Source organism: Octopus bimaculoides, chromosome 6 (assembly GCF_001194135.2).
Source record: "Octopus bimaculoides isolate UCB-OBI-ISO-001 chromosome 6, ASM119413v2, whole genome shotgun sequence".
NCBI classification, from domain to species: domain Eukaryota; kingdom Metazoa; phylum Mollusca; class Cephalopoda; order Octopoda; family Octopodidae; genus Octopus; species Octopus bimaculoides.
The window spans coordinates 46,352,676-46,367,475 of record NC_068986.1 but is presented as its reverse complement, the minus strand read 5'-3'; the positions used below and the strand labels follow the sequence as shown (position 1 = coordinate 46,367,475).

The window sequence follows — 14,800 nt, the reverse complement described above, 5'->3', positions numbered from 1 at the left end:
AACACTGTCTGTAGCTGGTCTTCTCTTGGAAGAGCCCTGCTTCTCACATGGACAACTGTATGTTGGCTGCTCAAGAGTAGGCAGCAAAAAAAACCTATTTGTATATGCTCCACAAGGGAAAACAAGGAACATTGTTTACAATGAGGTGTTATAATCACAACAGCAAGAAAGTATGTACATGATCACCTTCTTTTACGAAACTTCATTGACTTTCATATATTTATATTGATATACATATATAAACGTGTGTTTGGGTGCGTGTGTGTATATACATCTCTATATATAAAGATGATGCGTAGTCTAGACAGCGTTTTTAGATTTCATTATTCTCTTTAACCCGGGCAACGCCGGATATTTCTGCTAGTTTTATATAATTCGAAGGAGGAAGATATATGAATCACTGTCATAAGAAAAGAAAAGAATATAAAAATATATAATAATATTTTCAAGGAAGTAATTGTAATCAACATGTTCTCAAAATTTTCAAAATGCTGCATCCTTCAGTATTTCTAGATCTCATATTACTTTTAAAAAATAATAAATACTACCTAAAGAATTTGTCATAGCAGCTTCATTACTATTGAGCACTAATGAAGCCTCCAAGCTTCATTATCACATAGTAACACATATCCAGTGATCACAGTGATTATAGTTAGAAGTCTTTACTCTAATTTTATGAAAAAAGTAGTTCTCGGAACTAACTTTCTGTAACTATAAATATAGCTGCCACCACTTCCATTGTTGCTGGTAGCATTTCTTTTAATCATGAAACATCTTTACACTTTTGATTCACAATAGCATGCATGATGATATCCTTTGTTAGCAATCATGGTATAATATCTAAAACTTACCTGCTATGACAATGTTAAAATTTAAAGTTTCTTTTATATATAATCAACATTTCTTTGGTGATAAACATTTTTACATATTGAAAAACTGTTTTAACCAGTATATTCAATATTATTCACTTCATTTTAATGTATATTTACAATGAAATGTCATGGATAAGTTTCCACACTATTTCTTTTTCTTAATTAGATATTTTCTGTCATAATTCTTAATGCAAACGTGTGTATCATCAAATTTCTAAATTATAATGTATTAAAGTAATTATATTACTGTTTGGAGTTACACTTTTAGATTTCAAAGTTCTACTGTGCAATTAGATAACCAAGCACAAATCAAATTTCTAACTGAAAATTTAATTTTTGTATTGGGTGTCTTTTTTACTAACATATTCTTAATTTAATACTTACAACTAATTATTTAATGTAACAGGGTTATCATTAATCAATCAGAATGATTAAGCAATAACTCACAATAATTATAAATCACATTAAATCACTATCATATCTTTCAGAATAAACTGATAGAAATGATTGCAAAACTTAGTTAAACGAATTAAATTCATTTGATCAGTTTCCAAGATGATAATTCTTGCAGTAAGAAAATGTCTTCCTGAATATTAGAATACAAAAATGAAATAAAGATTTTGTTACTGTGGATTATGCGTGGTTTAGAAATTTGAAATCACTTTCTCATAGAATAAAAATTTGTGTTCTCATACTAATTAAGGTTACACAAAATAATTTACATAGCATATTAGATTTAATAAAAGCAGTTAATTATCTAAATAACTTTGGTATTGTGAATATATGTATGGAGAGAATTTTAAGATTAGGCTTTGTGGTTCAGTAAAGATTTACAAATATATGGTAATTTATTTGATCCCTAGAATCAATTTGTCTCCATGTAAACAAAATGGTCCTTGACTGGTAAAAACTATATCAACACAATATCAAACTCTTTGTTTATGAGACATAGTTTCTCACTGATCTGCTCTGCTTTGCTAGAAGTTAGGTGTGAAAATGAGATGCAAATGGGAAAATGATGCAGAGAAGCAGGAAATTAAAGTCATCTTATTCCTTTTTCTCTTCTTTACTTTTCAAAATTTGAGATCCGTTTTCTTAATTTCACTTTACATCTGTGACTGACACAAGCTACTCATGTCAAGGATTAGTTAATCATTATGTATGATGGGAATTATTTCAATCACAGCTGACAAAGCTTAACATAGTTCGAATGGTTTATAACACAGCAGGACATATTTTCATGACGACTAATGCATGAAACAAAAATTATCTTATTCATGGTTATTATTTCTCTTCACAATTACCACATAAACTTGTATATAAATCATATCCTATTGTGTTTAAAATGTTTTGGCTTCAAGCTTTGACCCATACATAGGTTGCATGTTGCATTTTGTTAATACTGCTGGCAACCTTGCTTACGATTGCATTTAAATAATAAAAAAGAAAGTATTTAGTTGAAATAATATTAATCACTATCAATACGGTCAAGCAGAGTACTGGAACTATAGATATCATAGCAATGTTTACCTATGAACAAACCAATTAACTGGTGTTTTTAAAACTTCCCCTCCTGATTCACTAAAAGTAATTATATACAGTGTATAACTGACATTAAGATTCTAGCTGGCTGATAAACAATTGCAAATATATGTCTTGTACACATGGAAAACTGTTATATAAAAATTTATAGGAAGGCATATCATCGCAACAGAATTTTTGGCTTTATAGCAAATTCTGCTTATGGTTTTGTTTTTGTGCATGACATCATCAACATATATTTGTATTTGATGCTGGTATTCATGTAGCCTGGGTAGTGATATGACTGATCTGCCCTACATATTCAATCATTTGCTTTTGTGTATGTGTTTGTTTGTGCATATATACATGTGAATGCCTGTGTGTATAAGTGTGTGTATTAGTTTGTACTGTAAATTTCAAGTCCAAAGTAAGGTTCTAGAGAAAAGTTTTATGTAGTTTTTGTGCCCTGCCTAATCTTTAGTAAAATGTATGACTTATGAAAACATGTAAATGGTACTTAGCATGCTGACATGGAATAGAAGTTTTGTAGGTTTTTTTTCTTTGGCACCACCATCAATATAATCTGTATAATACACAAATATTCTACATGACTTTATTATTTATTTTTAGAATCTCAAAATGGCAGGATTAGCCTAAGCACAATATAAAATAAAATGCCTCACTAAGTCCAATAATCTGTTCTTCACTGCCAACCACATGTAATGTATTTTGAGGCATTTAGACTATGATAGCGGTTAAATTTACTTATCTGTCTTTATATAGTCATTGTAAGAGCCTTCAATTATGTATACACACACTGAACAACAAAGCATGTAGTGCTGGATATCATGCTGAAAAAATATTCGAGCGAGGTCATTGCCAGTGCCACTGGACTGGCTCCTGTGCAGGTGGCATGTAAAAAAACACCATTTGAGTGTGGCCGTTGCCAGTATCACCTGACTGGCCCTCGTGCAGGTGGCACGTAAAAGCATCCACTACACTCTCTGAGTGGTTGGCGTTAGGAAGGGTATCTAGCTGTAGAAACTCTGTCAGATCATACTGGAGCCTGGTGCAGCCATCTGGTTCACCAGTCCTTAGTCAAATCATCCAACCCATGCCAGCATGGAAAGCGGATATTAAACTATGATGATGATGATGATGCATAAAATTTAACAATCAGCAACATAAAAACTGTAGATCTCTAATGAAGTTCTTCAGATAGGTTAAAGCAATACAACTGTTTGTTTCAAAATACTACTTGTTCTCAGTGTAAAATGCTACAAATCTTCTTGCAATGTAAGCTGTAGATTATGTTGCTACATATAAGAGACTTGTCTTTCTTGCCTTGTTTTTTTTTTTTCTTTTGGACATCATATTGGCTCATACCCAACTGAAAATGGGATTGTGTGTGGGGTATATTATGTTTCACTTCATCTTCCATCTGAAAAACAAATGGAAACAGAAATATTATGAAAGAAATAATTCTATTCTTAATAGTAGTATTTATTTATTGATTGATTGAAAAACACAAATCTAATTGGACAAAAAATACAAATATTAGAACTGAACAATTAAATCGTATGATTTCTTTTTAAACAAAATGTATAATTGGCAATGCATAGTGTAAACCAAACAACCATAACAGCAACTGATTTTTATAACACACACATGCATCCATCCATACACAAATTTGGTCTAAATTCAGTTGTGCCAAAGTCTTTTATCATACCTTATAACCTGTTCATTGATACATTACTGTTCATTGATGCCCTTCAGTAAACGTTTATAGCAATTTGAATGAGATTTTAATAGCAATTTAATTAATATTTTAATGAGATGACAAAAATATAAAATGTCTTCATTTTTACATGTTGCTGCTTTGAAATCAGAAATTAAAACTTGCAAAACCTGTTTGATATTTTAATTGTATTCAGCTATTTAAATATATGTATAAATATTTACATATAGATACACCTACACATACACACATGAAAGGGAAAATAAGCAACTGAGGAAAAGTGTAAACACAATAAAAGAGGTATTAGTTTCACTCAGTATTTTGGGCTGGAGTTCTTCATCAGAAAGGTGGGAGAGAGAGAGAGTGTGTGTGTGTGGGTGGGTGAGAGAGGTAGGGTGGGTATTAAAGCATAGAAGAGGGAAAATAAGCAAAGAAATGTTGGTGAAATGAACCACCATGTGTTGCCTATGCCAGTTCCAGTTTGGAAATTAATGTAGAAATTAAGAAAGTAGCTTTCAGCATTAAAAAAGATAAGAATACAAAGGATGCCGATACATATAAACTTGTGTGTGTGTGTGTGTGTGTGTGCGTGCGTGTGTGTGTGTGAAAGTTAGTTGCATATTAGGTTCAGTAGTGTATGCGTGTGCTCTTTTTTCAGAAAGGTGTTTATTTTCATGTGACATATGATGTATGTTTGTACAATGTATGTATATGTAAGTTTGTGAAGTTAAATGTGTCTGTTGCTTGTGTCATTGTGTATATATGTGTACTGCAGTTGTGCATGCACAAGTGCAGGTAAATGTGTTTTCAGAGAGTTTACACACAATTCTGATAAAACAGCTTACCTATTGCAACTCATTGAATACACATTCATCAGAGCCCATACTCACAGACATTCACACATTATACACAATACACACATATACAAATACATACACAACCAACTTATACTAACATGCAATTTAACATTCATTCATATGCGTGTAGTACAATTAAATCCACATCATACAGCACTAAAATCCAAACACATTCACACAGTTCTGGAAAAACAACACTCATTTGAAACTACTGATTTTGCATGCACACTTACACATACCCACATACCCTCTATACACACACCTTATTAACAAACATGTACAACACACTGTAAACAAACACAAACAGGTTCATGTATGTCGTTGCCAATTATCTCCCTTGCTTCTAATGAACGACCACCATCTGAAACTTCATGATTCTTTCCCATCTTTTTAAGTACTAAATTAATATAACATTTGTTAAAACTCTCCTTTTTGTGCTCATTGCTATACACACACACACACATATATATATTAATGTTTGCTTTTATGTCCAGTTATAATAAAAAAGATTTTACATTAATCCGATGGGTTACTCAGTAATTTTGTAGAGTATATATTTATCACTGTTGTACAAGAATGTTGCTGACAGTGATTCTAAAATTCCATCCAGCTAACTCCTCATATGATAATGGGTAAGCTGGTTGAAACTTTGAAGTCACTGTCAACATTTTTGTATAACAATAATAGATGTACAAAACACACACACACACACACACACACACACACACACATACATATGTATATGTATGTATATGCATATATATGTATATGTATGTATCACATACATATATAGCTTGTTTTCTCAATTTTTTCTATTTCTTTTCCAGATCCATGTGATTCTCATTTTTGTGCATTTGGGGCTGAATGCCATGTTAACAATACTGTCATGAAACCATACTGCAGATGTATTGAGAAATGCAATGACATCTTTTCCCCTGTGTGTGGTAGTGACCAGGTCTCTTACACCAATGAATGCAACTTGAAAAGATCAAGCTGTTTGAAAAAGAAAAGGATTAAAGTCTTAATTGCTCAAGCATGTGGAGGTAAAGCTCTTTGCTTTTGTATTATTGTAAAGGGATGTAAAATATATATATAGTGTTTTTGATCTTTGTTTTGTCTTTTATGTTTTTTACTTAACTGCAACCATTCTGGGACAATGCCTTCAAGTGTTTAATCAATCTAATGAACCCTAAACCTTATTATTTTTTTTCAGGTCTGGTCCTTATTCTATCAATCCCTTTTGCCAAGCCACAAAATTACAGGGACATTAATAATCCAATTGTCAAGAGGTGGTTTGAGACATACACAAATGCACATGCATCACATATACATGCATACATGCATATACGTACACACACACACACACAACAGGCTTCCATAAAGTTTCCATTTGACTAATTCACTCACAAGACATTGGTTAGTCAGGGAGTTATTGTAAAAGACACTTTCTCAAGGTCCATGCAGTGAGGTTGAACCCAAAACCATGTGGCTGCAAAATGAGCTTCTTAACTACACAGCCATGCCTGATGTATACTTGGTTCAAATTTTTCTACATGTAACATTGGATTTGGTTCTTTTTCATTATTATGCTCATATTTCAAAATGATACAATATGAATAAAAAGATTTATGAATTTGTATGGATATATCACACTTTATTTTAAATTTCTGTTTACCATTCTCAAATGATGTATTACTTTTAGTAGACATTTTTTTTTATAATGGCACATTGCCAATGCTTACCATCCTCGTGATTTTGTTATTATTCACTTAATTCACAACCACATGTATTGTATATTTAATGAAGGTAGAACAGTCCAATTATCTTCAAAAGTTTGTATTGCATGGTCATATATCCATAATTTCAAACGAATATCCCATAAATTATAATTTGAAATGACAGTCCATATATATTTAGTCGTGTCAATAGAGCTAACAGTTGATATGACATTGAAATGCAGGAGAATAATGAAAATGCCCCTGGTATTTAAAAAGTTAAGTCAATTATTAGTATTTTCAAAATTCTAGAGAAATAGAACTTTGTATGTTGATTGAAACATGTCAAAACAAAAATTTTTCCAATTATTGAAGAGCATAGAATGTTTTTGAATAGCTATATTCTATTCAGTTGTTTTGCTTGTACTGAGATGTTTTATAGACATATAAATAAAATAACTTGAATAAAACAGATAAATTAATTTCAAAAATCTGAAGATATCACAAAAATAATTTCTATGTTGTATATCAACTGTATATTCTATTCTGTTCAGCCACTCAGTGAAAATGTGTTTTGTGATAAGCTAAAGTTGTTATTGCAATTTTTAGATTTTAATTTGGTATTTTTCTTTTGAAAATATATTTCAGTTTTTGTTTCATATTTTGCTTTAAAATATAGTTTGAATGATTGGCATTTATCTTTAGCAAGCCTCTTCAATAAGGAAAATTTAAAAAGCTAGATATTTGAAATAATTAATCTTGTAAGTTTTCAACATTAGAAGCAGCTTATAGGTGATAAGTTCTATACATATGGAAAGAATTGGTAAATTGTATGATATATATTAATTACTGTTTTTTTTTGTATCGTTTAGCAATCACTGCTAAGACCATGCTAGAGCACCACCAGTTAATTAAATATCTAGAACTCTATCTAAAATATGTAAATCATCAATTCAAGACTTGTGTATTCAAGTGTTTTCAATGAAATGAAAAAAATTGCAATTTATGAAATTTTAAACATGTTTTCTTTTAATTCCGAATGTTTCTTAATTTATATTATTAATTTCATAATTCAGTCAGTAAATTCAAATGTTTTCAAACTATATAAATAATTACTTGTGAGTTTACCGTAAATTTCTCTTTCAGTTTTTCCTCTAAAAATCTAATCTTGGATTGTATTAGAAATAAAGCCCTGTTAGGAGTCCTTAGAGAAATAATAAACATTTAATTGAAACATCAAGACAGACAAAGATCTATTTTTTTTTTAAATCTTACTAGAATAAAGAATGCTGACTATAACAATCTTTGAAATACTATTGCTATTAGTTTTTCAAGAAAATTCTTGCGGTTTTTAACCTTTAAATTCAGATGCACATATCTCGGCTCAAACAAAACTTTATTAATTGAAATAAGCACCATCAGAATCAACACACTTTTGCCAATGCGAAACAAGTCTTTTTTTACTTCAATAGCATAAAAATCCTGTGTTCTGGTGGTGATGAAGTTGTTGAAGGTGTGTTTGACATCGTCTTGGTTTTTGAAGCATTTCTCATGCAGTGAGTTGTCGAGATGCTTGAAAAAGTGGAAGTTGGTAGGTGAGAGGTCTGGTGAGTATGGCGGATGAGGCAAAGTTTCATAGCACAATTCGTTAAACTTCTGCTGGGTCAGTTGGCTCTCATTCACTTCATGCAGCACCCATTTCTCAAGTATTTTTGTTTTTCCAATCTCTTTCAAGCGGTTGGAAATTCTCGTATATGTTACATCTAATTCAGAAGCAAGCTCCTGAACAGTTGTGCATAGATTGGCTTCAATTAAGGCTCTTAGTTGATTGTTGTCAACATCCTATGGCCGACCACTATGCTTATCTTCAAGACTCTTGTCAGCGATATGAAATTTCTTGAACCACCATTGTGCTGTACATTCATTAGTGGTTCCTGGACCAAACACATTGTTGATATTGCGAGCTGTTTCAGCAGTTTTTCGGCCTAGCTTGGACTGGAATAAGAAAATTGTGTGAATTTGCTTTTTGTCCATGTTGTATTCAACGTTCCAGAAAAAATGGCCTAATTATTCAGAAAGAAAAAGAGTAATACGATTTGATAGAGCAAAAAATGGGCTTTAAAATGATATATAAAGTCAAAGTAATTTATTGAAAGTTAATTTGAAAATATATAATTTAAAACCAAAATTAAAAATTCCGCAAGAACTTTCTTGACAACGTAATAATATCAACTTTGATGGTTTGGTCTTAAGTATCTTCACTGTCATAAATGATGGAAAATTGAATGTAATTTAATCAGTATCAAGTTTAAAGTTGTGTGTGTCCATTTTTCATCAATATAAAGATATGATTTATAATTTATTGCATTCTTTGTTGAAATTCTGTATCTTTGTGTCAAAACCTGCTTTGTACAAGATATAGAAAATTGTTTTTATTACTAATATGATAAAAGGTTTAAGCAATATGATGAAGTGTTACTATTTTCTCTGCAACCAAAATAGCTGTGAAAGCTGTTTTCTATATTTTACTAATTAGGCTTTACCATAGACAGTCAAGATTCAAAACGGATTCCAGTAGGAAATTATATCCTTTACTTGTTTACTTATTTCATTGATTGAACTGCAGTCATGCTAGGGTATTGCTTGAAGAAGGTCTTTGCTTTTAGTTACACAGATTAATCTCAGTATCTATTTTTCTCTAATATGGTACCTATTCTATCAATCTTTTACTGAACTACTAAGTTACGAGGATATAAATAAACCAACACCAGTTGCCAAGCAGAGTTTAGGGAGAGGGGCAAATATAGACAGAAAGACACACACACACATATGCACAACAGGCTTCAACACAGTTCCCATCGACCAAATAGACTCACAAGGCATTGGTCAGACTGGGGCTATAGCAGAAGACACTTACCCAAGGTACTGTGCAGTGGGACTGAACCTGAAACCTCATAATTGTGAAGTGAATCTCTATTTCCATATGATTTTTCAGAACCTTAGATATATCTAGTTCTACTACACTTGCAATTATTCATTCCTATGCTTCCTCCGTGAAGAACTTTACCACAATTCTTTAGTCTTTATCAGATTAAGATTCTGTTAATAAGGTAAAATAGAATTATGATAGTCATTCAATTATAAGGAAGATATATCAAAATGACAGTGGTCAACTTGACCTCAGGAACTCACTTTTCAGAATCCTTCAAGAACAATAAGATAATTCAAAATCTTCAACAATTTTGCTTACATTTGCGTTTATATTCATTTTAGAACGCTTTCTCGCTACTATTCATCATCATCATCATTGTTTAACGTCCGCTTTCCATGCTAGCATGGGTTGGACGATTTGACTGAGGACTGGTGAAACCAGATGGCCACACCAGGCTCCAATCCGATTTGGCAGAGTTTCTACAGCTGGATGCCCTTCCTATCACTAACCACCCCGAGAGTGTAGTGGGTGCTTTTATGTGCCACCGGCACGAAGGCCAGTCAGGCGGTACTGGCGATGACCACACTCAAAATGGTGTATTTTACGTGCCATTTTTTAATTAGTCTAAACTGATTACCAATGAAAGAGTACATCTAATTAAAATATAATTAAAAACAATTATTCAACAAAAGAAACAGTATTTTGGCTCCTTTATACTCTTCTATTATTCACTAATCATCTCCTAAAATAGTTTTAAACGTTTATTTAGTGCCAGTGACATTTATGAAGGAAGAAACAGTAAATCATGGTTATAAAATATGCAACATTCTGGAAATAGAAATCAAAAAATTATTTTCTCATTTCAGTTCTTTTTCATTATTGGTTCACAATACTATTTTCTAAACCACCGCTTTTATTTATATATTTATTTATTTGTCTAAATGGGCTAGTGCCCTGAAAATATTTATCTTAAACAGTAGAGGAGTTGACACTATTTTTGTTATATATTTTTAATATTTGTCAGTCCAGCATTTTTTTTTTGTTTTGTTTTTCTTTGTTTTGCTCAGTTTGAAAACACTGTCATGCAATCCTTTCCGCTAGCATTTTACCCATGGAGTGGCTATGTGGTAAGTAGCTTGCTTACCAACCACATGGTTCCGAGTTCAGTCCCACTGCGTGGCACCTTGGGGAAGTGTCTTCTACTATAGCCTCGGGCCGACCAAATCCTTGTGAGTGGATTTGGTAGACAGAAACTGAAAGAAGCCCATCGTATATATATATATATATATATATATATATGTGTGTGTGTGTATATGTTTGTGTGTCTGTGTTTGTCCCCCCGACATCGCTTGACAACCGATGCTGGTGTGTTTACGTCTCCGTAACTTAGCGGTTCAGCAAAAGAGACCGATAGAATAAGTATTAGGCTTACAAAGAATAAGTTCTGGGATCGATTAGCTCGACTAGAAGGCAGTGCTCCAGCATGGCTACAGTCAAATGACTGAAACAAGTAAAAGAGTATATGTCCATAAGTACCAGAGCTGTGACCTCTTAATGTGGAGAAGTAGTGACTCGATCTAGAGAGATTCCCTGATCTCTGAGATGTACATACTATCAAGTAATATTACTTGAAAGATCTTTGGAGGAAACCCCATTTTGATATATTGTGTTCATGATCATATTCTTTCAGTCATTTCTCAAATAAATATGATCATGAATACAAATAAAAGAGACCTAGGAGTAAACCAAGAGTATGATGTTTAGATAATATCCATAGTTCCAGTTGGACACACTTTGGAATCCAGCAGGAAAGTTTGATGACAGTTGTTTCTGACAGGACACTATAGAGGAGGAGCCTGAGGATTGTGCCCCCATGACCTCTCCAAGAATAGCAGATGGCGAAGACGGATGGTTGAATGGATCATCATCATCTTTGTGTATTCCACCTGCACGATATTGATTTTCTTGAGAATCCCAATTCCTTCATTTCGCTAAATTCCATTCCTGTCAAATAATGAGGAACATTGTCATCAATAATATCTTGAGGTATATTGAAATGCATGTAATTACAAATGCTTTTGTCTCATGATATATAACAGGCATATTCATTGTTGTGCACTATTCATTTTTTAGAAGATATTTTTACATTTAGCTGTATGTATGTGACTTTTTTTTTTTTTTTTTTTTTTTTTTGTGGTGGCACATGACGACATGCCAAACAGTTGAGTAACCTTTTTTGATGTTGCCTAGACTATCTGCATCTGAATATCACTATACCCAATGCAGGAACAGAGATCTCATTTGAGTTTTGTAAGCACAATAAAGAGAAAATATCTAGTTAAGCAATTTCACAGTAAGGAGAAATATCCACTTAATGAATATTATTTTAGTATGATTTTGGCCAGTGTAACCAAACATTTGGACATTTTCCATCTTATTAAACCTCCTCAACAAAGCATAGCCTTCTCTGTGCTTGTTTATTTTATGAAAAGGAAATCACTATACTGATGCATCATAATATATACTTGTAAGTATAAAAATTGATCATAATGACTGAAGGAATTAGCCAGAGATGCCATCTATAAGTAAACTAACAGTTGAGTTAGCACCACCATGCTCAATGTAGCAAAAGAAAAAAACCTTATATAATAATAATAATAGTAATAATAATAGCAATAATAAATTCCCTGATACAGAACCAGGCAGTGGCTTCCATGGTTTCTGATCTTAACTGATTGGGAGTGTTATCATGTACATTGTTTTGTTTCAGTATAAAAGATGGTCTACATCAAATATTCTGCTCAATACCACAGATTTGCTTGTCCGTTGTTTGACTATAACCAGTTGAGCATGTCCCTTAGTGGCTGATGATATGTGCATCTCTGATCACGAGCAGAAGTAGTGAGGGAGCATCATAGCCATGTGTTGAAAGGAATTCTTTGGGGTTTGGATAATTCACCTTTGGAAACATAGGTGCTTTGTTCAGCATCCTTAAACAACCCTTATTTAGGGACCTTTTGAGCAGGAGAAGCTACTCAACCTGAAGAAAATTCTAACTGGGCCCCACCTGCAAGGTCATGCACTGTTTATCTTGATATGAGATCACTATGTTGCACACATATAGTTGTGATGCATGTGCCTGGCGTACCTTTATCAGACAGGTAGTCACGATGTGTGTATTGGGCTTTATATATTTTACCCCAGTGCCACTTTGATGGCATGCACTGTTCTCTCACTCAATAATAATAACAACAGCCATTTTTTTTTAGTTGCCACTAGGACAATGGAGGAGGGAGGATGGTACAAAAATACTTATAAAGACATTTCCATAGCATGGAATAATTCTGAAAAAGAATATATGGCTTACAGTATTTACAAAAAGTACTGAATACAAGTATATAAGGTATACAGCATAAGAGAAAAAATGATGATAGTGATGATGATGAAACAGTCTTCCTGATACAAGAGGAGTTCTAGGAGTGATTAAAGAACCCCACTGTACAAAATCACCCTGAACACTAAGAGAAAGTTTCCTCAACAAGTTTTGCTATGTAACTTACATGATTATATTTAGAGTGGTGCAATCCACATTTTTGTCACTTTCACCCACATTTCAGTAAAATAAATCAAGGACAGCACCTCCCTCACTTTCCTTTGCAAGTGACACTTGAATAGTCAACAAAGACTCTACCATAGAGAAATGTCTCTGCCCTCATACCTTTCAGCTTCATCTGTGACACTATCTCTTTCATTATAACCACTAAATAAAAACTGCCTCCCTACTCAGTTATAGGAGGGCAACAGGACAATCATTAGTATGGACTTGGCTGATAAGCAGACCCATTCCACACACATATTATAGCAGCTGTTCTATATAACTCCACAAGTCATTAGTTTCTTCAGAAATTTGTTCAATGTGACTTTCTTTGAAATTTATGGCTGAAATCTTTTAAGTCATAGAATAATATATAGATAATAACACATAAATTTAATATGTTACTGTAATGCAAAACTTCTGCTTTTATATGTTTTATTGAAAACGAACTTAGATTCTAGATTTCTTGATGCAAAGTCTTGTCACAGTTTTATCATTCTCCTTAGCACAGAAAACATCTACTCTCTACTTAAGTTTAAAATAACTTTCTGATTAATATGGCTTGACTTACATTTTGTGAGATATTTAAAAGAACTTCTAAATCATGAAATTTATATGTAATTCAAATCTATTAAAATCAATTTCTATAAATTGTAAAGCATATTTTTTAAAAATCATATTAATGGAAGCTTTGTTGATGAGACACTATTATGTCTTTATATACTGGCAATATTTTACTTCCATATATGTTAGAAAATGGAAATAATGAACAGAAGTGACCTAAATTACCAGGAACACTTTAGTTTTGTTGGAGATAAATTCTCTAGTGCCAGCACCTAGTCCAAACTGCAAAATAATTGAGGAAAGAAAGCATTATACACCTGTAGAAACCCAAACCATGAAAAGGAAAGAGTAGCTGGGGAATACATGTTTTTTTTAAGCCCAAGTATTGGTAACCTATTTAGTAGAGCAGTAACTCTAAATAAAAACTCTAACACAGCGTTGAAAGGACTCTTTAGTTCTATCACAGTAATTCCCCTCTAGTGCTGTTAATTTATTAAAATATACCCAGTTCATGCTCCAAAGTGACTGGCAATAGGAAAGGCTTCCAGTCAATATACCTATACTCAATACATGATATATACAACAACAAATGGTCAGTTTTCTCTGTTGTTGGGAATGCAAGGTAAGAAATGCTAACATGGGTAAATGTAAAGTAAAATGTTGATGTTGGTGGTGGTGGCAACATTGGCAATGGCCGTGTCATCATCATCATTATCATATTCCATGCTGACATGGTTTGGATGGTTTGCATCATGCTTCATTTTCTGCTATGGAATGGTTTCTACAGCTCTTTTACTTTTTTACTCTTTTACTTGTTTCAGTCATTTGATTGCGGCTATGCTGGAGCACTGCCTTTAGTCGAGCAAATCGACCTCAGAACTTATTCTTTGTAGGCCTAGTACTTATTCTATCGGTCACTTTTGCCGAACCGCTAAGTTACGGGGATGTAAACACACCAGCATCAGTTGTCAAGCGATGTTGGGGGGGACAAACACAGACACACAAA

General features: G+C 32.8%; 1 protein-coding gene across 1 annotated transcript in view; it reads left to right on the top strand.

The window, feature by feature from the left end:
• LOC106868360 (agrin) overlaps window positions 1-14,800 on the top strand; it is a gene marked incomplete at its 3' end in the record, with an annotated part of 738,012 nt that overhangs the window by 220,976 nt on the left and 502,236 nt on the right. Inside the window, exon 4 of the mRNA XM_052968462.1 lies at window positions 5,816-6,031. Coding sequence (XP_052824422.1) covers window positions 5,816-6,031 — 216 coding nt within the window. The remainder of the gene's footprint in view (window positions 1-5,815; window positions 6,032-14,800) is intronic.